The 27972-nt window shown below is 34.4% G+C and overlaps 2 protein-coding genes across 4 annotated transcripts; one reads left to right on the top strand and one right to left on the bottom strand.

Moving 5' to 3' along the window:
• Positions 1-621: 621 nt before the first annotated feature.
• LOC122045183 (ATP-dependent zinc metalloprotease FTSH 12, chloroplastic-like) lies at positions 622-20283 on the bottom strand. 3 transcript variants are annotated; one of them, XM_042605289.1, is made up of 19 exons: positions 19815-20283; positions 19196-19380; positions 17986-18212; positions 15671-15966; positions 15275-15352; positions 14915-15157; positions 14666-14806; positions 14368-14535; positions 12841-12953; positions 8907-9123; positions 7962-8033; positions 6133-6252; positions 5944-6060; positions 5273-5449; positions 3950-4069; positions 3782-3856; positions 3576-3683; positions 2640-2720; positions 622-1217 (listed from the first exon to the last, which is right to left on the bottom strand). In XM_042605289.1, the coding sequence occupies exons 1-19, from the start codon at positions 20238-20240 to the stop codon at positions 1140-1142; spliced, it is 3042 nt and encodes a 1013-aa protein (XP_042461223.1). In that variant the 5' UTR covers positions 20241-20283; the 3' UTR covers positions 622-1139. The 3 variants fall into 3 exon arrangements, with proteins under 3 accessions (XP_042461223.1, XP_042461224.1, XP_042461225.1); XM_042605290.1 differs by having other exon boundaries at positions 15671-15963; XM_042605291.1 differs by having other exon boundaries at positions 15671-15945.
• Positions 20284-22820: 2537 nt separating this feature from the next.
• On the top strand, positions 22821-24247 carry LOC122045182 (remorin 4.1-like). The gene is made up of 2 exons (XM_042605288.1): positions 22821-23752; positions 23846-24247. The coding sequence occupies exons 1-2, from the start codon at positions 23135-23137 to the stop codon at positions 24035-24037; spliced, it is 810 nt and encodes a 269-aa protein (XP_042461222.1). The 5' UTR covers positions 22821-23134; the 3' UTR covers positions 24038-24247.
• The last annotated feature ends 3725 nt before the right edge of the window (positions 24248-27972 follow it).

Below are 27972 nucleotides of genomic sequence, written 5' to 3'. Positions count from 1 at the left end.
ATAGTCCGGCTAGTAACTGTCCATAATCTACCTCCTTCATGTTGATCTTGGAACGGATTAACGGGAGCACTGGAAGCGTTGAGGACGAATGTATTCGTCTTTTACCATCAAGGGGATGAAATAGTGCATGTTTGATTACAATTTGTGTCATTTCTGTGTCAAATATATGTCTATCCTGCAATAAACATTCTGTTTAAGTTTAATTTTAAAGCTTTAGTAAACTGTCATATTAATTTATAATCACTGCACTATTTTTATATGCAAAGAAAAAATAAAGCATTACTCATCGAATGAATCCATCTACACTATTTATTTTATCTATAAATTTTTTAAAAAAATAACTAAGGAAACTCGTGAGAGAATAATCTAATAGTAAAATTATCACATTCCCTCAATTTCCTTCGGCGGAGAAATAACCCTAAAAGACTGGGGAAAAAATGTCTCCCTCTCCTGCTACTTCCCCCTTCCCATCTAACTATTTTTATTTATTTTAACTATATATTGTTTAATTCTAATAATTAAGCAAAACCTAGAAGAATTTTAAACAATAATTTAGCAAATCCTTCCCCCAGAAGTGACAGAATTAGATAAAACCCCATGCCGTAGATATCAATAACTTCGTACAAAAAGAAATTCTCTTTAATCTTTATAGATTTTCTAGTCATCCTACACAAGTACACATGCACAGAATGAGCATTATTGCGCCACCAAATGTATCGCCAAAATTGAAAAATCACTTTAGAATATAATTAAAATCGTAATGGAAGATTTTGAGATTACAAGGTCACGCGCCAATTGAAGTTGCTGTGTGCCCAAGATCAAAAGGATTCTCTGTAAAGCTGTAGTCGCTGCAGTCGAGTATACAAAACCCCCACAGTTGAGTGATTTCCAATTTACATCATGTAAAACTGGAGAAACAAAATGACCAACTTCAGTGTGTGCACCGATCTGACAACAAAAGGTCGGTGAAAATCGAAACTATCTGCAGCAACATTCGACGACTTCACGAGTCTGTTGCACAATAAGGTGGTGGTCACAAGCTGTTGAATTTTGGTGAAGAATCAACAGATTCTCCAACATCTGTCATCGAGCATTCAGGAACATAGATGGAGAAGATGACACCAGTTTACTTCCAGGATTCAGCAACGGTGGAGAGGAGCAGGATAGATGACTGGGGGTTGATAATTCAACTGTTTGCTTACTGGGAATGATACATCCTGAAGGAGAAAACAAAAGAATTATCTAATGGAACTTCACCCAAGGGAATGCTAGAGAGCCATAGCCTCTAGTTGGCCAAATCAGTATCGTAATGCCTAATGTAAATTAACAAACATCAGATTGATGAGGGTTTCCTAGTGCAAAGAATAAAATTACTACTATGATAAAAGTAAATAGATGAGGGTTTCAAGAATGCCTGGAGATAATTCCAATAGCGAACACTCCAGATGAGAAACATAGTTCTAGCTAGCATGTTTATAGTTTCAATGGTTCACATTTGGGGTAAATATGCACCATGATATTTTATCGTATTGAAAACATCTGTTGCTCGGTCATAGAAGAAGCATATTACATGTCTTACCACACCCACACTATTAGAAAAAAAAATGTCTCAAGAATTACATCTAACAACTCAATTCCTCCAACAAATGAAGTACGAGAAGCAATAAAAAAGCACAAGAAATCTCACACATCCTTGATCATGGAACATTTGATTGCTTCAAGAACTTGAATGAATTATGATAGAGAATGATTATAAAGATTAAGTTTTAGTTAGGTCCATTTGAACATGATTGAAAGGTTTCAAAATCTTAAACCAATAGGAGTGAGATGATATGATTTAAATGTAAAATGGTAATTATATTTTATGAATCAGAATTTAAAAGAATTGTGATTATCTAAATTATCCTAGAGAAAGACCCAGTCAGACACCACTGTGGGAGTGAGATAAGTAAAGACAGTGCACTTTGAGATTTTTGATAACTATGAGTTGAAAAATTATCATTCTGATGCATCAACGGCCAAAATACTCAACAAAATGTTCCATTGTCCATTTCATTTCAACTCTAAATGGAACGATATAGTCCATAGTTTGTAATTTGATGAAAGTGAAAAGATTTTTTTATATATACATCTTGATCAGTACTCATATTAGGTTGTTAAATAAGATATTACATTACTAATAAATACTAAGGATGTAAATTTAATTTGTACATTTTATCATTTTAACTAACCTTAAGTTTTAAGAAAAATCACCACAATTAATCACAATATTAGTGCCAATTTGACATCCTTAATAAGGACATGATTTGATATAGAGACCCAACAACAATTTGACCTAAATGTTCGATCAGATTTTTTTGAATTCATAAATTGTGAAAGAGGAAATACAACAAAACCATCCTTTTCAGTTGTACTACCAGAAGAGAAGGTGAAGAATTTCGAGAACAGTAGATCCTAAAATAATTGACTAAAAAGCATAATAACAGGAGTTAAAATCATTCAAGTTTGTCATCTGCTGTTGAAAGTGATTCAACAAAATAATCAAGAAATATCAAATACAATTGAATGTCACAAGAAATAAAGCCTCTGGCACATTTTGATCAGTAATAAGTCTTATCAGAGAAGCAGCAGAATAATACCTGCTCCAAGTTAACCTTAAAAGGTTTTGCCAGATCTTCAAACATTATTGGAGACATTTGTTTAATTCTGTCATCCACTTCCTGGAGAGAGACATGAATTAGATAATACCTTACCGAACTCTTTGATAAGATTTTTTTTTTTTTTTTCTTTAAGAAAAAAAGGAAATAAACATGACCTAAGGAAAACCATCTGAAACCAATGATACAATAGATATGCTACTTAATTAAAGTTATTTTGTTATAAGACAGTCTTCTGTAAACAAAGAGTAAATATTGCACTGTGTTAGAAAGGAATTTGCTGGGTTTCAACTAGTCAACAAATAAACAAAAAAGGTGTTTCTGACAAGTAATATAAATTCAATGGGAATACAATGAACTGTGTTAAGGGGTTTACTCTCATATCGCTATTTACTTTGTTATTTATTGTTAGGCCTTAACTCTATATAGTCTTAGATTAATATCTCATAGTAAAATTATCAACATTTCAACCTAATCCTTAATTTGGCATTAGAGATGTTCCCACCCTTCGCCACCACCCACCTTCCTTTCACCACAAAAACTAGTCCTCCAACCCTACCGTGCAACCTTTCATTGCATATTCACATCCCCCTTTATTATTCACTCACATATGCATCCTTCCTACCTCAGCCAGCCATAACATTATGTAGTCATAGCCGCTGTCATTCTTGCTGATTCATCATCCTTCTCACATCTGCAGTGTGTCATCTAGCATCTACTGAGTTTTCACTTGAAAGAATTCACAGCTTTCCCGATGGTCTAAGCTGTTTATTGAACTTGAAACATAAAACATTCTGCAAAAAGATATGCTTTTGATAGAAAAACAAGGTGTATAATGCATAGTGAATATATTCATGGCATTGAGGAAGACCAAAATTCTAAATAAGGTACACTTTTTTTTTTTCAAAATCTCTATACCAGTCCTGTTATCCTTGACTTTTCAAAGAGTTCACTGGCGATTGCATCAAGTATATGTCTATTCTGCAATAAACCTTTCATGGCAAGCTCTTCTGTTTCTTCTATATACTGTGTAGAGAAAGATAAACTTCAAAGTTTTAGGAAACTGTCAGATTAATTTAGAATCGCTGCACTATTTTTAAATGCAAAGACAAAAAAGCTATTACTCTTGTAAGCTCTCGAGTGAAGAGTTCAGACAGCTCAGGAGTCATGTCAGCAGGTATTACATAAGGATCATCCCACTAAATCAAGAAGACGCATTAACAAAGACATTGCCAGACTATTACCCAAAGATTAAAACAAAAAATTAGAATACAAGAGTCAAATTTAAGCACCTTATAATTAATTAATTCACTATCTGGATTATCTGGACGATCTCTGAATCCAACGTTCTTGACAAGGGTGGTCAGACCCAATCTTGAATTTCTAGGGCTGATTGCCATTTCTCTAGCAATCTGTGATATAATTTGTTATGGCCATGAAAAAAAGCATAAGGTACGGTAAGAGAACCTAAAATAACAAGACATCCCAAACAGAAAGAAGAAAACATCAAAATATTGAACATGCACTGTCTCGAGTAATAAAGAAATGCTGACCATCCTGTGTAGAAGTACTCTTGCCTATCTATACCATCAAAAGACATTGAATATTCTCCATCAACTTCCTAATGGACAATTTCATCACTCCAATTATACCAAACCCATAGTGAGTTGAGAAAGATCTCAAATAATTGACTCCATCTACATTATTTATTTTATCTAAAGGGTGTCTTTTTTGCGACGGAAGGAAACCCATATGAGAATAATCTAATAGAAAAATTATCACATTCCCTCCATTTCCTTCAGCAGAAAAATAGGAGAAAATGAAGACGGAAAAATTTCTACAATTTCCACTATGTTGCTTATCTGATTTAGGTGGAAATCTCTTTCGCATGCAATGGAGCTCAAATCCTACATTAAAATTTTAATGTTTTTTCTTTTCAAATCTATTTTTAATTTTTTTGGTGTTTTTACCAAATAAAATTTTGAAAATTAAGCTTCCCTCTGTCTTTTCTTTGCTCCAATAAACAATTGGACGAAAACATTTTTCAATTTTTTTACTATGATTTCTTTTCCTAGTTGTTTCTCTCTCCTTTTTAAGCAATGCCCACAAACTGAATTGCATTCTACTAACTAGAGCATTACAGCTTATTCTTGTAGTAGTAATGTTTTGATGTAGCACAGAAGCAGATCAAACCTCACTCTGAGAATAGATACCAACTGATGCGAGATAAACAAAAATGACTCGTATAGAAAATGAAAGCTAATAAATGAGGAACATCATTATGCCAAAGATTGTTACGCAAGAGAGGAATTGAGGTTTTTTTTCGTTTTTGAGGACTCCACCAAATAAAATTGGAAATAAACTTCTTTCAAGATAAAAGGTAACTCCATACCTGAAAGGACAAGCCCAATAAAATTAAACTATATTCAAGAAAAGAGATAATTCTATACCTACAAGAATTCAATCTAGAAAACAAATTAAATATCAAACTAGGAAAGGACCAAAAGTTAAGTTGTAGTTCTACCAAAACTTTCCTACGATTCTAGAATAATAGTAGACAGAATAAGAAAACATAAAGAATAATAGTTTCTAGAATGAAAGAAAATTTTCCATACTCTGGTTATTTTTTCAAGATCATCCCTTCCACCATCAGTGACGTCATCTCCAAAAACAATTTTCTCAGCACACCGCCCTCCATGTGCAACTACCATCTGCATCTTCATATACCCAAATGTAGTATATCCTTGATCTACCATCTCTTCTCTAGGATAAAATACAGATAATGCAGTCTCCTGGTAATAGAGGGCATTAATGGGGAGACAAAACCTTCATAACAAAATACTTGGGCATGATATAAAAATCACAATTCTAGAAAATCATTACAATGATCATAACAAGAATGACTTGTCGTGAGTGCCAGATATTTGGGGTCCACTACATGGACCTTATTTTTTCATCAAGCTCTTTTTAAGGCCATAATTAGGTTATCAAGTATTTTTAACTATGTTAAGTAAACTTCCTCTCTTTTATTTCTCTTACATTCTCTTCTCTAATTGATTCAATTTGTCAAACTATGAAATTTAACATTTTCTATGAAAAAAACTAATAAATTACTTTATAGTTATATGACTTCATTATCTGTCATTCAAAGCTAAACGTAATTGCTCATGAATAATTGCATATTTACATTTTAACAATCAATGATATCTTCATCAATTCTGGTTGCGTAATAAATCTAAAACACCAAAATTATAGTTTGACCAAAATTAATAACTAATATGCATACCTCACCACCAGGAAGTAACTGAGAGAATGCATGCCAATCAAAGCGAGGGAATAAATGAGCTAGCAATATATGACCAGCTTCATGCACAGCAAGAAGCCTCCTTGTCTCAACGGAGACCTATCACAATAAGGTAAATAACCAAACAGACAAATAATTAACAGTCAAACTTTAAGAAATACAAGTACATACACTAGCTTCGCACTTTTGTTGCTCCTCTTCAGTTAGCAGTACTCCCATGCCCTCTAACAATTGTTTATCTAGCACATCAATTATGTCTTTCTGGGTGATCATAGAGTGACCTTTTCTTACCTGAAAGCCACAAAAATTTGTATTGATGGTATGTACAGATAAATTCAAGAAGATTAGTTGAAAAAACATAGAAAACAAACAAAATTAAGGTCCTATTTTACCCGGGATAAAACTTTTCAAGGGACAAAAAATAAAAATAAAAGCAGTAGTTGCAACAACCAAAATCATGTCTAACATCAAATTTAAGCCCGGTAGAATGCATGAAAACAAAGAAACTCAGCACCAAAAAAAAGTACTAGTGGAAACAAAAATCCAGGAAAGATAAGAACAAAAATAAGCTTCATCCTAAATTCCTGACTTATTCAAATGAAGGATGCTAAGCATGATACATAAGCAAATCAGTTTTTCTCTGTGAACCATGCTGATTCCATAAACTGTGTGAAAACAGCAGCAATGTATGGCAAAGTGAGATTTGATTTACATTTTACGGAGATATGATTCTAACATTGTAATTCTTTAAAATGCATCAGTTGAAGCATGGCATGTATCGGTAGAATCACAAAGTATGCAAATGAGGATTTTATTTTTTTTGAAGATTTAGATTTTTGAGGGCTTTGGTAGATCCTCTTATTAAGGAGAATAACCCTTTTACAGGAAGTGTTTAAATTGTCTTGTTAGGAGTGTGGTATAGTTTTGGTAGCAGTTCAATTTAATTTGGTATATTTTCTAGTTGTTTAGGTTGGAGTATTTGAAAGGGATCCAATTCACTGAAAGTAAACTATTTTTTGTATAATAATAGTTTGTTTTGGCAAATTGGATTTTAACGTTGCTGATATAAGAGCTATGGTATTTTCTCAGCATCCACTCAATCCTTTTCCCCTACTTTCATTCTTTTTGCCAAACACTCAAGCCGCCACCTTCCAACCTATGAGCTCTGCTGCATGCCTAAGAGCCTAACAGTGACCCTCCAGGAACCACAGCCCACTCTTAATGAATCCTTCTCCATGATCCATGATCTGTCATCTCTCTGCAAGCCAGCACCACCACCTGATCCTTATCGCCTCCCACATTGCATGCAGAGGATGTGTCTACCTCCATCATAGCAGTGACAGCTGAGGGTTGACGACACCAACACCTTGACCACACTCTCTCATTTGTGAATCAATGTCTACCTGGACACACTGTTCCAGGAGCCCCTGGATGACTAGCCTATGGTGGCCCACAGCTCAAGATCTGCATCTCAATTCTGAGATCAGTAATCTAAAGTCTAAACATTCTGTCAAAATATAAATATTTGAGGTCATTTCCTACATTGCAAGTGTTGTATCTTAGATTTGTTTCAACAATAAATTGTAAATTAAAAAATTCTGTTTATCTTGGTCTGACAAAGGTTTAAAATATCATTCTAGTGTTCCAGAGTCTCACATACCAGCGATTGGTTGGAGCATTCCATTTTGGAGAAAAGTTCCAATAGATTTCCAAGCTGGAGTGATCATCTCAAGGGATATGATCTAACATGATGTCTCAACTTCTAGCTGGAAACGAGCTAGATAGAGCAATATTTTAAACCTTGGATAAATCCATAGTGCCTTTTCATGGTTGATCAATATCATTAAGATTCAAATTTTGAAGTGTTATGATCTAACATGAGGAAACAACTGAGGATTATGGAATATTGCTAACTACTTTTCTCTGCCAGCTTATTCAAACATCATTAAGAAAAAAAATCATTCATCTTGCAGAGAACATAAGATTGATATTTCACTTACTGACATGATTGCTGCTTCATTGACAAGATTCCGAATATCAGCTCCAGAATAGCCAACAGTCCGAAAAACAAGCTAGGCATACCATATATGAAGCACCATAATCAGTTCGTGTAATCAAAAAATGGTTTAAGAAATAACCAAAACTTTAAGATATAATTTTTTTCTTTAGAAGTACAAAAAAAATATGAAGAGAAAATTTTGTACAGATTCCAGAGCTTGGAAGTAATTCATAATAAATTCACAAATGAAAACTTTTTAAAATGGGTTGAATCTGAGTGTAAATACCAAAAATAAATTGATTTTAACCACAGCTAGAGTAGCATGAGTTGGCTATTGATAATCAGTGTGTTTCCTGCAAAATCTAACATTGCAGGTAAAATGTTGGTTCATCAATAGCATGGTTTTTTGACATTGAATCTCTAGGTTCCGTATCCAGAAAACTAAATAGACGCATGCTCATCATGTATCTGAAAATCTACCATAACCGGCATGGAGTAATGTCATAAAGGAAGATTTAGATAGAAGATGCAAACTATTAACAATGAAAAAAGACAAATTGAAAAAAAAAAAAATTCTAAAACAGAAACAAGTAATATTCAGCCTGCCAACTCTATGGAAGGAATTCTAGTTACCAGGCAGGAAAGAGGGAAATAGATTCTTGAGTGGAAAATGCCATAATTATTCTGGCTAGTTACAATGTGCATAAAAATTAGCTACAAAAGAGAAGGATAAGAAACAAGAGCAAAAATTAACAAATGAGAGACAGTCAGACCTGCCTACTCTATTTCAACCAACTGTTTTAGCTCTTGCCTACACAAAACAAGAGCTTTTTGTTTTTGTTTTTGTTTTTATTGGGCAATGGATAAAACAAGAGACAATAGAGCTTAAAAAGTCATAACAACAGTATAACAAATGAAAATTGAATGTAGTGAAGTGTAGATTCACTTTTTCAAAGTCAACATCTTGAGCAAGCTTCATTCCCGTACTATGTACACCAAAAATTTGAACTCGCTGCTTTGCATCAGGTAACCCAATATATAGCCTCCGGTCAATCCGCCCTAGGCGAACAAACTCATCATCTAACTCATCTGGCCGATTAGTTGCACAGATAAAAATAACAGCTTGTCTTAGAGAAAATCGATCCAGTCCAGTTGTCTCTTTCCTGTAATTCATGGTAAGTAAGAAACTATTCAACAGGTGAAAGGAAACAAAACATCATATTCATCTTACTATTCTTATTTATCTGCATCTGCATTTTTAAGACCCTCTATATGGGCCACTTATGAGATTGCATAGGTTCATGTACTAAATGATTATATTGAATCCTCTTTTGGTTGAATAAGGATTATGCAGGCTAAACTAATTCCTAGCATATTAAAATTCAACCCATGCCCAAGTTAATATTGATTTAACTAAAAATTTGCCAAATGGATAAGTAACTTATCGAATAGATAAATGAAAAGCATGTTCTATCTGCATAGTTCAACATTATATTTGGTTTGTGAACATAGGTTATCATGCTGTGGTATATGTTGTGTCAGGTCTTGCATTAAAAAGAAACATAGAATTATAGTAGGATAATTACTTGCTAAATTATGGCGTAAGTGTCATGAATATTGATTGCCAAGCTTAATTAACTTGATTGACTATGTAGTAGAAATAAACTCATGTTGTTTGATGTTATGCATTATTACTAATGTAACTGCCGGCTTGCATTAGATAGGCTGGGTTTGGCATCTCTCTGCATTTCAACAGTGTATTTAGGAAAGTAGTTTATGATCAATTGCTTTATCAAAAAGCAGTTTAGTATATGATAATCTAATTCTCAAAGTTTCTTTGTAAAAAATTTTACAATTACAAAATTTGGTAAAAGTATATTCAAAATTTTCTTAATATCAATTAATCATAGTATAACAATTTGTTGTGCTCAAAGGATGTTCATATATCTCCACAATGATATGATATTGTCCACTTTGGCCTAAGCCCTCATGGCTTTTCTCTTGGGCTCTACTCAAAAGGTCTCATGCCAATGGAGATATCTTATATCCTTTTAAACCCATAATCTTTTCCAAATCTTTTCAATCTGAGACTTTAATTGAATCCCCAACAATCCTCCCATCAAACGACAGACCACAATTACTCTTATGGTTCGAGCCTCCCCGCGAGTATCCAGTCACTCTTGACCTGCTCCGGGCCTTCCCCGGGAGCATCCGGTCACCCTAACCTGCTCCGGGCCTCCCCGTGAGCATATGATCACCATGACCTACTCCGGGCCTCCCCGCGAGCATCCACATCGAGTCACTCTTGACCTGGTCTAGGCCTCCCTGCGAGCATCCAATCACCTGACCTGTTTCGAGCCTTTCCCGCAAGCATCTGATCATCCTGATCTGCTTCGGGCCCACTCTCAACTTCGTTCAATCCCCCAACATGGTCTGGAGCATGACTCTGATACCAATTTGTTGAGCTCAAAAGATATTCACATATCTCCACAATGACATGATATTATCCACTTGGGTCTACGCCCTCATGACTTTACTCTTGGACTTTACTCAAGAGGTCTCGTTCCAATGGAGATATCTTACATTCTTTTAAACTCGTGATCATTTCCAAATCTTTGGGATTTGATTGAATCCCCAACACAATTAATTAGAATAATACTTACTGTTAATTATTATTATTTTAACATATTTTAAGAATTAAAGCAATCACAATTATATTGCTTAATTATACCTAAAATTACTTCAATTATTTAACTTATACTACAAAATACTTAAAAATATTTTTATAATTTAATATGATTTATTCATCAATGACATACAAGTAATATTTCATATTTATTTTATTTGTGTTCATAAATATTGAAATATAAAATTTCTAAATATTCTGTTATAAAGAGCATCTCAGTGTATCAGACATCCGGACTGCATGTCTGCATGGGACCCCTATTTGCCACTGTCAATTATCAACTGAAAGGGTATATTCCTAGTCTACAAGAACGTAATCTAGGTAACATAGAGGATCACCAATTAATTAAAGATCAGAATCTAGGTGACCTTGAATAATGATTACCCCTTCATGCTTTGCATTTACACTCTGTACTGTCATTTTAAGAATGGTTCAACAATAGCACACACTGCATCTCCTTTACTTACAGTCCAAATTTCAAACACCCTTGCATAACATCTATTGTTTATGTTTAACAAAATTTGTAGGACTAATTACTAAGAACATTCTAAACAAGATTAGTACATGCAAACTAATAGTCTGCAATGTCTTTCAGGTTGAACAAATGTATTGAGACCTAAAACTTCACAACTATGAATTCACTATAGTTTTTTATTGCAATAAGTAGGAACTAATCTGGCAAGTCCCTCTGCAACAGTTTTATTGCAATAAACATAGGGTTCATCACACTCCCTCCAATGCAGGATATTAAGGCGGCCAATTTGAGTTTTGAATTTTCTAAGATTCTCTTGCAGTCAATAATAGGACTCAGATGAAGAACCTCCTCAGCAAAGGGAGAAGAATCATGCAATAACAGCTGTATTTAACGTTGAATTTATTGGCACATATAGAATCATCCTTTGAAACAGTTTTCTACAAGAAGCAAGATAAGCAAAACTAAAGCACGGCATCAACAGCTAATTTTTAACAATGTGTAGAGGATAGTAGAACTAGAACATAGTTTAGGAATACCCTAACTCTCATGGGTGATATGTTCTTTCAGTCTTTACTAAAAAAGGCTCTATATGGTCCAAATTACTCAGCCATGGCATGAGAGAAAATGAGCAACTCCAATAAAGAAATTAGTTTATCAAAGTTTGTGAGTTTTCATGTTGAAGTTTCCCGCTTTTATCACTATGATTTCCTATTGAACAGGTGAAAAACACATTTACGGCTAGCCGTCTAAACAATTTGTATGTTGTGTGCATCTTTTAAGCATTGGGAAAAAGTATATTAGACAATTAAAAAAATCACTTGCATGAAATACCCTATGCATGTTCTGTTATTAACAACACAATCAAAATCAAGTGTAAATGGTTGCTTCCACAAAAGAGGATCCCTGTGTTCTTATTTGCTTCAAATTAGCTGATGAATGCACCAACTTGCTTTTGAAGAAAAATAAACTAATAGCAGAAATTCTTAACAAACAAAGTAATACAGATGTATATTTATGAAAATTGACCAGCGAGTTGGACTGGAAAAACCAGAAACTAAATGCTCCATTAATCACATATTGGAATTACATAAAATCTAGATTAAACCAGTCGAACAATTCAATTGCATGGAAAAAAAATGACCTAACCGGGTGGCAAAGTGTCAGGCCATTTTTGTTAAAAATTGGCCAAAGTGCAAAATGCACTTCAGTGTAAGGAATAATGCAAGGAAAATGTAGATGGCAAACTTGTCTTTATCTTTCATTCTTTTGCTTGACAGACTCATGATGTTGTGTACTTTGGTCAGGTTTATAGTGATAATGTTAAGGTGCTATATTTATTCATATCTAATACTTATTCTACTAGATTTTCATTTGCTGGATTTTAGTTGGATTGTTAACTTAACATCACGTCATTTGCTAATTCTATTGATTTTGGTTTTATGATATGTATCTTGTTGTGTTTACTATTTAAATTTCGGTTGACATGAGGGCATCAATTTACTAATAAAATATTTCTTTCAAATATTTAGCAGATATTTTTTTAATAAATATACAACTCAACTGATTCATTAAAGTCGGTTCAATTAGTGATTTCAGCTGAGCCAATTCATGGGTCAACATGAAGATTAACCCATGATCCACTGGTACAACAAATGAAAGTGACCAGAAGCTCAGTTGGGTCAATCCAACTGATTTTTAACTATGGAGGAAGCAACTCACTCTCCATTAAGTTGTGCAATCAGAGCATTAAATGTTGCACATCTTCGTGGATCTTTCCTTGCATGACGACCAGCAATGGCATCAATCTCATCCACAAACACAAAAGATGGAGCCTGAAAGAAAAGAAAAAAAAAATAAGAAACAAAGATCAATAATCAGAATGATACTGTATCTCTATCAAGAGAATGATTAATTCTGAAACAAGTACAAAAGCTTAAATCAGTGTATGTTTGTAAAGAACTCCACAAGAATGTTAATCTATAAGATATTTATCATGGATATTATTTCAAACATTGAATAGACCAACAACCAAAGGTTTGTGTGACACTAGATTGTGTTTGAGATGACTGAAGATGAAAAAAGTAATATTAGTGATGTCTTGATCCACTCCTTTATCAAGGAGATGCAAGCAACATAATGAATTGGTGTCTTTTCCCTGAAAATAACCCAAAATGTGACATTTATATGTAAATTGTGCGCTTAAGAAAGTATGCTTGACAACTTTGGAAGGATAAGAGACAAAGAGAGGCAAAAGCTTGCATTCTTGGTGAGATCAAAGCAAAGATGATGACCAAGAGGTGGCAAGATGCAAGAGTCTTCTAATATTTGTATCCTTCACTGAAACATTATTTCCTCATGAATGTAGGTCAAAATCTTAGGTTGAACCATTTAAAATTTGGTATGTCTTTTATTACTTTTCTGTTTTGCTGCATTTACTTGTGAATGTTATCGGTTGATTCTTTTTCCTAGACATGGAAGCCGCCAACCCCCAATAATTCTTGTAAAATTTTATAATCATTAAAGCACTTTACATATGTAACTGATCCATACATACATATTATAATAAACATATTTAAATCTTAGCCAGCAAGCGTACAGACTATGGGTTCTGACATTTAAAATTCCTTCTCCAAGAGCATAATGTTCTAGGACCAGATTATTTTATGAAAAGCATGTAGGTCATTCCCTTCATTCTCCTCAAGACTCCTTTAACCAAAGGAGATGGCTAAAGGCATCTAGTCAGAACAGTTAAAACACCACATACAAAAAAAATAAAATAAAATAAAAGTTCTAGGGTGGAGAAATTCAAAACAAAACTTTATTAAATTCATTTATAAATCAACTGGTCCAATTAAACCTCCATGTGCACACTTAGGACATCTACTAGTCTGGATCAAGGACACCAGAGTTTATTATCAGTCTTACAAGAAATAATTGATTGTATCAAGATAATGAATTTAGATGGTCATCAAGATTTTATGACATTACAGCAAAACTACCAATACATTGTATAAAAAAAAATTGAGAGTGGTCACTTTGTCTTGAGAAGTTGGCAAGTAACAAGCCAAACTAATTGAAACCAAGAATTCTACCATGCTTGTTCTGATTAATCACAACTTAACTGATTAATACAAAACTAGTATTTACACTTGATATAAATACTAAAAGTTGTAAAAGAACACTACCTTAATATCAAGAGAGATAATATATCGTACAAATAAGATAGAGAGAACAGATAATACATACATTTCTTCTGGCAATAGAGAAAAGTTGATTAATTCTAGCAGCACCACTTTTTTCACTATCAGTGAATTCAGCACCAGAGGCGAATACAAAAGGCATTCCACTCTCCTTTGAGAGGGTTCTGGCAAAAAGTGTTTTACCAGTCCCAGGAGGTCCTGAAAGAAGTATACCCTAAGCAAGCACATACTATGAAGTATTAGAATCACAAGTAGGAATCACAAAACTAACAAACCATTATGTAAAATGTGCAAGAAAAACTTAAATTCATAATAGACAAAAGAGTGTATTGTACATAAATTACCCGAACAAATGCAACTTGTTTTTCATAATATTCCATTGGATTATTCATGTAAATCATTATCTCGTCTAAAAGACCCCAAACATCACCACCTAAAACAACTTCTTTGTACATTGATCTGGAATCATCAAAATTTGATACGGGCTGTTACATGTGCATGAGAATTATTAGATGGCCATTTGAGAAACAACATTAAAAGTTAAAAAGACTAAAAGTGAAGATCTAAGTCTAACATATAATCAAAAAGCTCACCAGTATGAAGTTTTCTGCATATCCCATGTCAATAAGTTGGTTATACTTCTTATATAGAAATCGTTTATTTGTAACATGCAAAAGCATAACAGATTCTCTGATAATATACAAAATAAGTAACCCGGGTAGTAATGCAAAAACAACTTTGAAGAAATAATAGCTTTGCCGCTTTTGAAGGAGATCAACTTCGACACCCGAATTAGAGATGCTCTCGAACAAGTATGGATCAAGTGGAATATCAACCTACACAAAATAAATATTCACTGAGAATAAATTTGGCTGCCAAACATATAATAATAAAGTACTGGTTACATCATCTAATTATGCATTAAGATTAAGAAAGCATTCGGCCAGACTTACAATATACTCTAGAGGAAAGCCTTCTTTCATGGTCACATATATTCTTTTAAGGTCCTCGGTGAAGACAACAGAAGCAACCTGTTTAAACCAAACCAATGTAACAGAAACATTCTTCTAGAGACTAAATAAATACCAATTCTTGGAAGGAAGACATTGTTAATGTCCTCAAGAGCCATGTATAAGTCTCTATTAGCCAAAGCTTCCTAATGAATGATTTACTTCAGTAAACATTCAAATCACCAAAAAAAATTCTAGAATCAAACGCAAATGGAATAAAGATCAAACAAATAAAGTAACTAGTGGATAAAGATCAGACAAATAAAGTATCTCTAAGTTCATTTACCTTCCTATTTGCAATAAGTGAGATAAAGTAATTAGAGAAAGACAAAATCATACCTCAGAACAATCAAGTTTATCGAGAAAATATGTGTAGGGCAACTTTGGACGATAATACCACCACCTCTTAGAAATCCAAAGTGCTCTGCTCCCAGAAGAATTTGATGTCCTCTCTGCAACTTCCTTACGCAGACTCCTTTCAACTTCTTGCATATCAAAATCAACTACATACTTGGCACTAAGGGAATCCATTTGCTCAGTAAATTTTTCCTTTTGCAGAATTTCTTTCCATTTTCTTAGTCTTTCCCTCCATGTTGCACTGTCATATTCATCCACTGAACTGACAATAACACCTTCTTGAAGAAATAAAGAAATGCATAAAATATGTGAATGTTAGAAAACATATACTCACTAGTTTGGAGTATGCGTAATGTGTGTTTAATATTCATAGGTAGAATGTACAAAAAGGATTAAAAAATATTATTGAGGGTGACATGATCTGAGAATTTATTTTAACAATTTTTGTTTTTGAATGTGGACTCATCCAGGTAATAAAACCCAATTACAATTTTGATGAGATGATACTATAGCTAAGGGTAGCCTAGCACATGAAACTCCCGCCAATGCGAGGTCTCGGAGAAAGGTTTATTGTACACAGTTTTACCTGCATTGCAAGAGACTGGTTTTGCGACTCGAACCTATGACGACCAAGTCACATGGCAACAACTTTACTGGTGCGCTAAAGCTCTCCTTCCATGAAGATGATACTATAGTCTATAGCTATTTAACCAAAAAAAAAAATCAAACTGAAATTTAGGTATATTAAATGTAAATAAAATAAAGCAATGATTTATTTTTATAATGTAAAAGAAAGTGATGACTTTGGAGGAAAATCTTGAGAGGAGAATAAGAGATGAGACAACTATAATTATTTAATAAGACAACTAATGCAAATATATATATATGTATAAAGAGAAGAAGGACTTTTGCATATTATTTTTAGAGATTTCAAGAAGTTTATGATAGAATTGCTAGACAACTATTAAGGTGGGGTTTTGATCTACAAGGAACATGTAATAATTAAATTGATGTAATAAAAAATAGGTTGATAATGTTGTTTCTAGAGGTAAATCTAGTAGCAGTGTGATAATTGATTTTTCTATTGTTCTAGGTTTATATCAACAGTCAAGTTTAAGTCCTTATCTTTTTGTCCATTGGTACTAGATGAACTAGACAAAGTCATCCATTGGTATTGTATTAATAGACAACAGTGTGATTATATTGGATGGGATGAATAAATTATGTAGAAAAACAGGGGAAACTAATAGTCTTCAGCATGCATAACAAATGTTTTTAATATGAAATGTAGTTCCAATAACAAGAAAACAATCAATGAATTTTCATATGGTTTTAATAACAAGAAAAATAATTGATAAGAATAGATAAGATGAAAAGGCATAAATTGAGTTTTAGAAATCTAATATTCAACAAGCGAATCAATCAAAGAAATTATTAATAGGACAAAGAATGGGCATCAGAAATGGAGAGAGCCTTCTAAAGTCTTGTGTAATCATTATGTTCCCCTTAGGCTAAAAGAATTTTTTATAACAATCTGGTATGACCTACAACTATTTTTTGAACTAGTGTTGGATTGTTAGGTAACAACATGAACAAAAATTTAATGTAGCTTAGATGAGAAAGTTAAAATGGATGTATGAAGTTATTGAAAGGAACAAATTAAAAATTATTGATAGAATTGTGACTCGAATAGATGATAAGTAAGAGAAAATAAGTTGATATGATATGGATACGTTGAATGACCAATAGAGTCTAAAATTAAAAGAGATGGATATATTAGAGTAGAATGCGTAAGTGGTAGAGGAAGACTAAAGACAATATAGTCGATTCAATAAAAAGTTGATATAACTAAATTATATATTAGTAATCTTGCATATCACTCAGTGAAGTCATATAATTCATGTTTCCAAATAATAATAAAAACAATTTCATCACTCAACTAATAAAGAAAATCAGTTTTAGATTTACATTTTCTTTATAGACAATACTTGCCAAGATTCTTCAAACTCTACAAAATATTGAATCAAGTTTTTTTTTTTTAATTGGTAGAATCTCAAGGTAAGATGTCATGTGTAGAACAACTTTTTGAGCAATGTAGTTGACCACTTTTATCTAAAAATTTGTATCAAATGAAATACTTTCCTTTTACAGATTCGTTTTGTTTGAAAATAGGACATTTATGGTTGAGGGATTTTACTCAACAAGATGCAAGGATTGAATTGCCTAATCATTAAATGCCTAAACCACCAAAACCAAGTCCGGATAGATTATATGTGCAAAAGTAAAATGAAATCAACCTGGGATGCCCAAGTTTTCTTTCAAACTTTTCTTATCTTCAAGGCTCAAGGTTTTCTCTCTATCAATGATCTTAGATAATGCATCTTCTGGAGGTGCAGGATCCTCGTCCCATGCATCTTCTCCAACATAAGACTTATCTTGAATAAGTTGGCCGCTTGATCCTTCAATAAACTTCATTATTTTTAATCCTTTAGGCATTGCCTTCCTCCACATGCCCTTCTTAAATCTGCAAAATAGATGATAAGAAAGTTGCTAACAATGAAAAAGACAGCTTCCATCTATATAAAACCCACAAATCAACTGCACATCTCAGTATTATAACAAGGAAATTAGGGAACAAGGATAAAAGCAGAAGTAAAAGGGTAGCCCGGTGCACGAAGCTCCCGCCATGCGGGATCCCGGGGAAGGATCCATTGTACGCAGTCTTACCTTGCTTTTTGCAAGAGGCTATTTCCAGGATTTGAACCCGTGACCTTTTGGTCACAAAGCAACAACTTTACCGTTGCGTCAAGGCTCCCTTGGCGCCAGGGCCCCAACAATAAAAGCAGAAGTAAATAAATTAAAATTTAGATAATGCATACTAAATATCTTGAGAAAATTTAATGAAATAAAGCATGTAAATGAACATCCTTGTCTTAGTTCCAACAGTAAAACTATATTAATACAAAAGTATTCAATTTACCTATGAATTAATTGATCCTAAAGAATAAGAAACAATGATTTATCTTGTATTCATTATATTCCACAATAGTGGTGTGTTCCTTCATATTCCAAAATAGTGTTATGTAAAATATTGAACAAAACTACCTGAAAATAGAACAGAATTCCTGATAGCGTACAAATTACACTTAAGGGTCGTAGCCAAAAAATTTCAAGCCGTGTGATGCAAAGAGAAAATTATACCAATGGTAGAGGATAAATAATAGCTCCATCCATTCAAAAATGAATGTATCCATTTGAGTAATTTTATTTTGAAATCAATGTGGACAAGTAAAATAACCCGCAAACAAACATGTCAACGTTTAAACATTTCAAATTACTGAAATTGCAGAACTTGTTTCACATTCTTATATAAAAATCTCTGAGGTTGTAGTGGTGGAACTAAAATAAGTTTAAATTTAAAGTCAAGATAGTCAGACATTAGTCTAGAAAGCCATTGGAAGCCAAAGAGAAATACAGAAACAAAAAGCCAAAACATTTTTCACATACCTCCTAACATTAGCCGGAGAGGGTTCAGGAATCAAAGCTTCCATGTAGGCTTCAGTTAATTCTCTCTTACTTTGATGGTTGATATGACTAGTTAAAGCCACATAGAACTTACGGCAAGAAACTGAAACAGTAATAACATACAAAAGAAGCACTCCAATGCGCCTTGGTTCCCACTTCTTAATGTCCTAATGGCAACAACCAGTACTTGTAATTTCACAAATTAACCAAAGAATGCAAATATTAGTGAAGTGACTTCAGCTATTAGTAATGATTTTAAGGCATGAAAATGAGAATAGGAAGGTTGATAGTTAGTGAGAGAATGAAAAATACTGGGCATAATTCAGCTAATTGTATTCCTGTAATTTAATTATATCAAGATTCAGCATATAACACAGAGCATAAAAGGAAATGAGCACATTCAGTTGACTGAGTGGTTACTCAAAAGGATAACCTACGTTCAACACAGCAGTATAACAACTCAGACAGATCACACGGAGAAAAAGATGAAGATTAGTCCACTTAAGCCTAACCCAATACGGTGCAAGCGTACTATTTTAGCTAGAAAGAAGGGGATCACGATAGATCAATCTCGCATAGATTCAAGTTAATAGAGACGTACCTTCCAATTCTCCCACTTGTTCCACTCCAGAAACAAAGGCAGCAACTCCATCCACAATCTATCGACCGCAATCCGTCCCCTATTAACTGCGTCGCGCGTTCGCTCGACCAGCTCGCCTGTCTTGGCGCCATCAATGTCCAGCCCGGTCTCTTTCCTGAAGCGCTCCGCGAAGCTGGTCACGAACCGGCCGTAACCACGGCGGAGGGAGCCGGAGAAGTTATCCCAGGTGAACTGTGTCGATCCGTCCCCTGTGCTCGAGGAGGCGGCTCGAATAGAGGTAATCCTTGAGGAATGGCGCCTTCTGGAGCAGCAGCGTGCGGGAGGGGAAGGGAAGGGCCGGAGACGAAAGAGACGAGGAGGATCGGGGAGCGGAGAAGAGGAGCGAGGGAGGGGGATTTGCAGTGAATGGGCTGCGTGGGAGCCCATTCGGAGCGCCAGAAGGGGTTTGGGAGGGCCGGAGGATAGGGAAGAAGGTTTTATAGAGATACCTGAAATTACTTATATATTCTTACCGTGCAATATTTCATTTCACCGCTCAATTTTTTTCCTTTGTATTAAATGTCCAGCTTTAAGTTCATAGAATTGTCCTCCAAAATTCTGTTTTCGTTCTCATATCGTTATTACGATCGTCAGTCCTATTACGATCAGCGTCTAAAATGAACCCTATCTGACGATTTGAGTTTGAGTTTAACTTAACAAAAAAAATTAAGTTCAAGTTAAAAATTGTTGGATTTGATCGAATTCGGATTGAAAAAAATTTGAATTGAAAATTTTCGGATCGATTCAGGTTAGATTCAGTTTAACCTGATTTGACCTAAATTTAGAATTAATCACTTAGTGGATATTTTTTGGGGTTAAATAAAAATTTTATTTTAAAAATTAAAATAATTTTATATATAGTAAAATCAATGTTTTTGTGATAATAATAATGTATTGAGATAAAAATAAAGAATTATAAAAAATATAGTCAAAAAAATTATTATGAATTAGGTTTTCGGGATATTAGAGTCCGGTTGGTCAAATTCGGATTTGGATTTAAGGATTTCGAGTTGAATTTAGGTTCGGGTCAAGTTCAGGTTAGCACTTTAAAAAAAATTCTAACCCAACCTATCTGACTCATCTAAATTCACACCCTTAGTTATGACAGACAAAAATTAAATGGACCTTCATCGTTTACGATTTTATCAAATGAGTGTCTTATGTTTTAATTAAAATCAAATGAACATTCCTTACATATTTTTTAAGGGGACGTTTGGTTAAATGATGGGAATGACTATGGTATGAGTTTGATAGTAGGATAGAATGAGAATAGGAATGAAAATGAAACCCATCAAGTTATATGGGTTTGGTGGATTCCCATAAATTTAATAATCATTCTTAAAATCTCATTCTCAAACCCACAATCCAAATACTATCTTTTATTATCATTTCATTCTCTCATTCCCAAACTCATCAACCAAACACCCCCTAAGTGATCTATCAAAAATATTCTTATTATCTAAATTTTAGTTGAGTGGAAGCTGACAGCCCGCGTCTGTAATATATTATTTAATCATTGATAGAAGTTAGGTTAATTATCAAAATTAGCATCTAACTTTTATAAACATGATTTTATATCATTTTATTTTAAATTTTCTAAGTGATAAATTGATTAAACAATATTTCAACGAGTAAATTAATACATATTACATTTGAAATGAAAATAATTTAATCATAATCAACGTAAAAGCTAACATATAATTTTTACAACTTATAATAACTATCAGCGATTTTCTACACATGGTAAAAATTAACGGATAGTTTCTACGATAGTGCTGTACGTAGGGATATTTTCGAGGTAAGAGACATTTATTTTTAAAAGGGAGCTCATTTGACTTGGTAAGAAACTAGGGCACCGATATGATATATATTTCTATTAATTTTGAGATGCTCTTTTGATTTTTACCCTATTATTAATATTTACATGAAATTCGAATTAGAAAATTAGTAATCATGGAGTAAAATGTAAGAAATTATAAAGAGAACTTGAGTGGAAATTGAGCCTGATTTTACAAAGAAGCTGGTAGCTCTTGCTGGTCGAACTTGATTGTCGGAGGAGTCACGGCCAGGCTTGGATCTCCTTTCTAACCCCTTTTATAGCCCTCTTTAGTAGTCTAGATCTTCATTTGAGTCTTTACGTTGCTCGGCACAGCAACAGCCGACTCGACAAAGGTTGACTTGATAGAAGGAAACTTGACAGAGGGCAGAGGCTGACCTGGTAAAAGCCGATCTAATAGCCGACCAAACGTAAGTCAACCTAACAAGAGTCTACTAAAGCCGATTTGACATGTGGCCGAACTAACCAACTACCCTACCAAAAGAGCTCGGCCATGAATATTGGGAACAATATAACGAAGTTTCTCCTCGTCCCATTACCTTCTCCAATTGCCTGTCCGAAACGACAAGCTAAATTCTATCCCACACCGGAGGACACACTCCATTGTCGAGAGAATCCAAAGGAAGTTCCCGTAAACTAATGCTTGTTTTGAAAAGGCTCCTTTCTTAAGACGAGTTTTAAAAATTTATCAGAAAATATATTTCAACTTTTTTTTTCTAAATAAAAGAATTTCTCCCTTTCATATTTAGGGAAAAAAACAGTACTCTAATTATGAGTCATTAATGTTTGCTTCTCGAGGTAGCAGGGCAAACATGGCCTTCACATCCCCAGCCTTCACGCAAACGGACATGAAAATAAGTTTCATGCGAGATCTCGCGACGTGGCAATGTCAGGCCGCGGCTTCACTTCACTATCCCAAATATCAAATTGCACCTCGCACGTCTCTGTGTAGATTCTTGCGAGCTCCACATCAGCATTCTCCAGGTGCTCCGCCTCGATTGATTCATCCACCGAGCTGACGAAGGCGAGGGCCCGAGGCGAGCGCCTCGGTGTTGCGCTCGCAGCGGCGCCCGGGTCGCTTTCGCTGTTGGCATCGGTGGCCCGGCGCTTTTACGACGACTGTGCGTCTGTGCGGGCGGTGGGGGGATCGTCTTGTACTGGGGCAGAGGAGGTATGGCGAGACACGGAGTTCACACGTCGTGAAGGAGAGCCGCCTCTGTCGACAGCCAGGGCGCCACGTCCCGTTCCCCACTATTATACGTCGCTCGCAGGAAGCTCAGAAATCGATCGCAAGAGAACAGAGGTGGGTTGGATCCGAGCAATATATCAATGGTACTATGGTAGGAACCAACAACGAGCTGATTCTCTCTCGCTGAACTAGTGCGCGGCCACTTTTTCTACCGCCGTTTCTACTGCTAATCTCTCCGCCCCCTCTCGATCGGAGATGTTGACTGATCCCAGGCCCCGCAGCGGCGGCGCCGACCGTGAAAACACCGGCGCCGAGTTCCGCGACATCCATCCGTTAGGCCCGGCGAACACGAACGCGAGCCGCGGCGGCCGCCGGGACCCCTGGGAGGGCGGCAGCATCCGCTCGTCGGCTTCCCTCTCCGTCGGGAGTGTCGACGGCGTCAGCGAGGGCGGATTCAGTAGTATGAGCAGGGAGTTCAACGCCATGGTCGTCGCAGGCTCCAACTTGCAGCAGCAGCAGCAGCAGCAGAACGATGGCGGCGGCGCTGCGGACGAGCAGCTTACGCGCATCGGTGAGGATGAGCTGGAGGAGACCAATCCGTTGGCGATCGTCCCCGACAATAACCCCTTCCCCTCCCCACGCCGCCCACCACCCGGAGGCGGCGGCGACGGCGGCGGCGAGTCTTCATCTACCGCGGTCGAAGGGGTCCCAGTGCACGTAGTGAAGAAGGAGGAGGCGGAGTCGAAGATCGCGGCTTGGCAGATCGCGAAGGTCGCGAAGATCAACAACAGGTTCAAGCGCGAGGAAGTGACCATCAACGGGTGGGAGAGCGACCAGGTAGAGAAAGCCACGACTTGGTTGAAGAAAGTTGAGGTGCTCGATTCTACTCCATAAAAAAAAAACGATTGTTTCTCGATCAAAGATCGATATTTTCCCAATAATTTGATTTTTGTCGCAATGGAGCAGCGGAAGCTGGACGAGCAGCGGGCGAAGGCGACGGAGAAGATGCAGAACGACGTGGCGAAGGCGCATCAGAAGGCGGCGGAAAGGCGGGCGTCGGCGGAGTCAAAGAGGGGAACCAAGGTCGCCAAGGTGCTGGAGCTTGCCAATTTCATGAGAGCCGTGGGCAGAGCTCCATCGAAGCGCTCCTTCTTCTAGACCAGCTAAAACCGACCAGGATCAATCTCTCAAGTCACTGCATGCAAATGAATCTCTTTTCAGATTTTTCAAACTATATTGAATTCGAGTGGTGTGATTGTAAGTTGGGAGGTTGAATTGTTCTGTAATAAATCACCATAAACCTGTATTGATTGTTGCGAACACGATATCGATGATGTTTGCTTATTGTTTTGGTTGTGTTTGTAATCGTGAGCATCTTTCTGTTTCAAATTAAAGAAAGAGTGGTCTCAGTGAAGAGATGAACTCAAGCGAAGCAGAAACGCTCGAAGTGTACAAAATTATAAAGTTAGTCATTAGGAAAGGAGGGAAGGGAAAAAAATATCACTAATTTAGGTGGCAGAGATGGTGGCTGTCCAAGCAATTCTGATTAAAGGTGAAAGGCCCAATTATTGTCCTTGATTGTCGGTAAGGAGATCCTAAAAGAGGGAGAAAGACAGGATTAGAGGTTCTCTTGGGAAAGAGAAGCAAAGATAGACAGTTGAGCAAGCAAAGAGATAAGGATTCATGGCTCTAGTAGAATGGTAAAATTAAGGTGGAGGTAGTTGGGTGAGTAAAGATAGAGCAACTTTGGAAATTACTCTGAAAAACTAGACATAGCAGTCCTTCCAAGGGCTACACTTCAAGTGGATGGTTAAAGAACAATGGCACAGTAGATGATGCTTGCTTATTAGTTTTACTTCTTTCATTTTCTTTTTATTAATGGATCTTTTTCTACAATTAATTTTGGAAAACAACAAATAAGAAAATCATCTCAAATTATGAGAAACATTATATGACCGTCTTTTTTTTAAAATAAAAATAAAAAACAAATTGGCGTCTTTCTTATACTGTCATCATGAAATTACCTTTTGACCTAATGTTTTTATTAACTTCTACAATATGTAGAAACTATCGGATAACTAATAGAATATATTTAGAGAGTTTAGAATTTAAAATTTAGAATTTATAATTTATAATGTGTAAAATCTACCTAATAGCTGTTACAACGTATAGAGATTACCTAATGACTATTACGATATATTTAAAGTGAGTTTAAGATTTATATCATATTGAAACTACCAATAACTACTATAACACATAGAAGCTACTCGGTAGTTGTTACAACATATGTAGTGTGAGTTTATAATTTAAAATATTTTAATACTATTATATTAAAATATTATTCACCAATTTGGTCATGATTTAAACTTTATCAAAATAACTTTAAAACGATTGTAGAAACTATTTTAATGTAATAGTGTTCATATATCCTAAACCTTAAATCCTAAATTTACATTAAATATGTTATAATAATCATTTGATAATTTCTACATGTTATAACAACTATGAGTAGACCATGATTTTCTTCTACTAAATTTTGGATTTAGATGACAGTATGATGTTTTTCACTTAGTTTTTATAGTTGGGGTTTTGAAGCTCGAATTTAACTGTTTGGTTTCTAGAGTTTTGCAAGTTATGATGGGCACCCTATTGGTTGTGTTTATATTAGGGGCTTTTGTGTTTGTGAAAATGGTTTTCTGAAATATACAGCTTAATTCCTGCATGGTTGCCGCCCATGCGAACAAGATATATAATCTGGTCTTTCTTCATGGTTATAATTTGCTATAAAAAATCGCATTTTTGACTGCCTTTAGTTATATGTTGTTGTGTTAATGTATTTTCAAAGTTGGTTTCATGCTCTCAACTCTTACCTTAATACCTTGTTGCCCATATCAAAATAAAGGTTTGATGGTCATTCAGATACAAGTTTATTCGGCACTTTTTAGTTTTTTTCCAGTTTGATCAAAATATAAGCTACCACTTTTGATTGAATTGAATTGTTGTTATGGGTCTGGTTGGAGATAATTGATATGCTTGCATTTGGCTTTAATTCAGGATTACTTAAATATCGATGTGTATTTGTTGAGGTTATGATTTGTTGATCCCTCTTCTCTTCAGTGAAGATTGTCTGTTTATAACTTTTATCATAAACAAGGTATTTTGATATTTGTAATATTTATTTTTTAATTTCTGTGTTATTTGTTGCCCTTGATGCTTATGTTTGACTTAGATATAAAACAAATATATTTTAATTTGACCTTAGTGTTTCTTAGTTTATTGTGTTAAAGTTTTCCCCAAATTCTGAGGTCTAAATCCTTAACTGACCTAGATTGAAATAGAAGTATTTGTTACCTCTACATTTATTATGCCTTTGTTCAGCTTTTCTAAGTTCCATTGAAATTCAGGGTTTTTTTTAATGATGATTGCATTACTCATCCCATTTGGTTGGAGTTACTTACAGTAATCTGTGTTTTATGCTCACAATTATATGTCTAGTTTTTTTTTTCTTTACAATTATAGTTACCTGTGTCTTTAATTGCACAGATAAGGTCCTCGAACAATTAAATTGTTATATTTTTTTTATAAACTTATAGAATATATGTGTAAGGTGATAAATAGATTTCAAATAGCAGAAAAATTATCCATATCAATCTTTATTTTTTTTTTCTTATGCATTTGTTCATAATTGCATATTATCATGAAATAACTATTTGGATGTCAAAAAAAAATTAAAATTTAAAAAAAAATAACCAAAGGCCAAAACTTTTCATTGAATAAATATTTTAATAAAGAATCATCTAAAACAATAGAAAACTTAGTTCATATTTAAACTAATGAATCAAATGTAATTTCAGTTTCATTCAAATTATTAAAATATGTATTTTCTTTGATATAATTTTCTATAAATTCCTTATTCTCATCACTTTTGATTTTTATAAATTCTTTATTTTTATCCGTCTTGTTTTCAGTAAAATCTTCATTTAAGAACTACAATAATTCAAGATAGACTAAATGGATTAGTAATTTTATATATTAAAAAATATATTTTAAAAAACATTGATTATGATGCTATTATTGATAATTTTACTTTTAAAAATACATCATGAAAATATTTTAAATGAGTTAACTGTATTTTTTTTATAAGTATATACATTCTATAATAGATGATGTAAACTTTTTTTTTTTTTTTTTTTTTTTTTGAAGAAGCATTGCTCGAAAAATAAAATTAGTACATAATTTATAATTTCATCCAAACATTTAAACAATAAGGATGGACTGGGCACACTCTTTATTAGACGAGTTGAGATTATATTTTTTATTAAAATATTAAGTTAACTTATGATGGATATCCGATAATTATCAATTTTCGGTGGCAGTGCAACCAATCCAAAGGTTGAAATGTTTATATATTATTGTAATTTTAATCTCTTTGTATTTTTTACATGACTTTTATAATTATGTTAGTAAAAAATTTGAAGGTACTTTTGTGTATAAAATTAAAAATAATATCAATCCATTATATAAATTTTATTCAATTATTAATATTTATAATTTAATAAATAACCATAAATAAAACCGTTATACCACATTAGTTTTCATATTTATATGTAGCAAAATAATATTTATATTCACTATAATTAAACATTATTGATCAATTCCACGGAGACTAATTTTTTAATGAACGAGTAGTAAATGTCCGTACGGCCATACTAATTTCTTATTGAAATATCCATGTGCGATGGTTAAAACATGAGATGTTGCCACATGAAATCTTGGGGTTGAAATTCGGCATGATCGAGCATAATCTTCCCCATGTCTTGATCATTTGCACTAATGGCTAGTAGTCATCCGTGATTTATCTCCTTCGTGTTGGCCTAGGGACGGATTGATGAAGGTGCTGGGGTGAACGAATCACCTTTTGCCATATAAATTTGTAAAATTAATTTATATATTTATGCTATGATACCTTAAGTTTCGCCGCTGCAAATGTCAGAATCATCTTTCTCCCCCACTAAGACACCTAACATATGCGCAAGACAATGATATATTGGTATGATATTTTCTCAATTTGTTAGACATCCATGTTTCTAAAC

The sequence above is a fragment of the Zingiber officinale genome, chromosome 2B, assembly GCF_018446385.1.
Source record: "Zingiber officinale cultivar Zhangliang chromosome 2B, Zo_v1.1, whole genome shotgun sequence".
NCBI lineage: Eukaryota > Viridiplantae > Streptophyta > Magnoliopsida > Zingiberales > Zingiberaceae > Zingiber > Zingiber officinale.
This window is presented reverse-complemented; position numbering and strand designations above follow the sequence as displayed.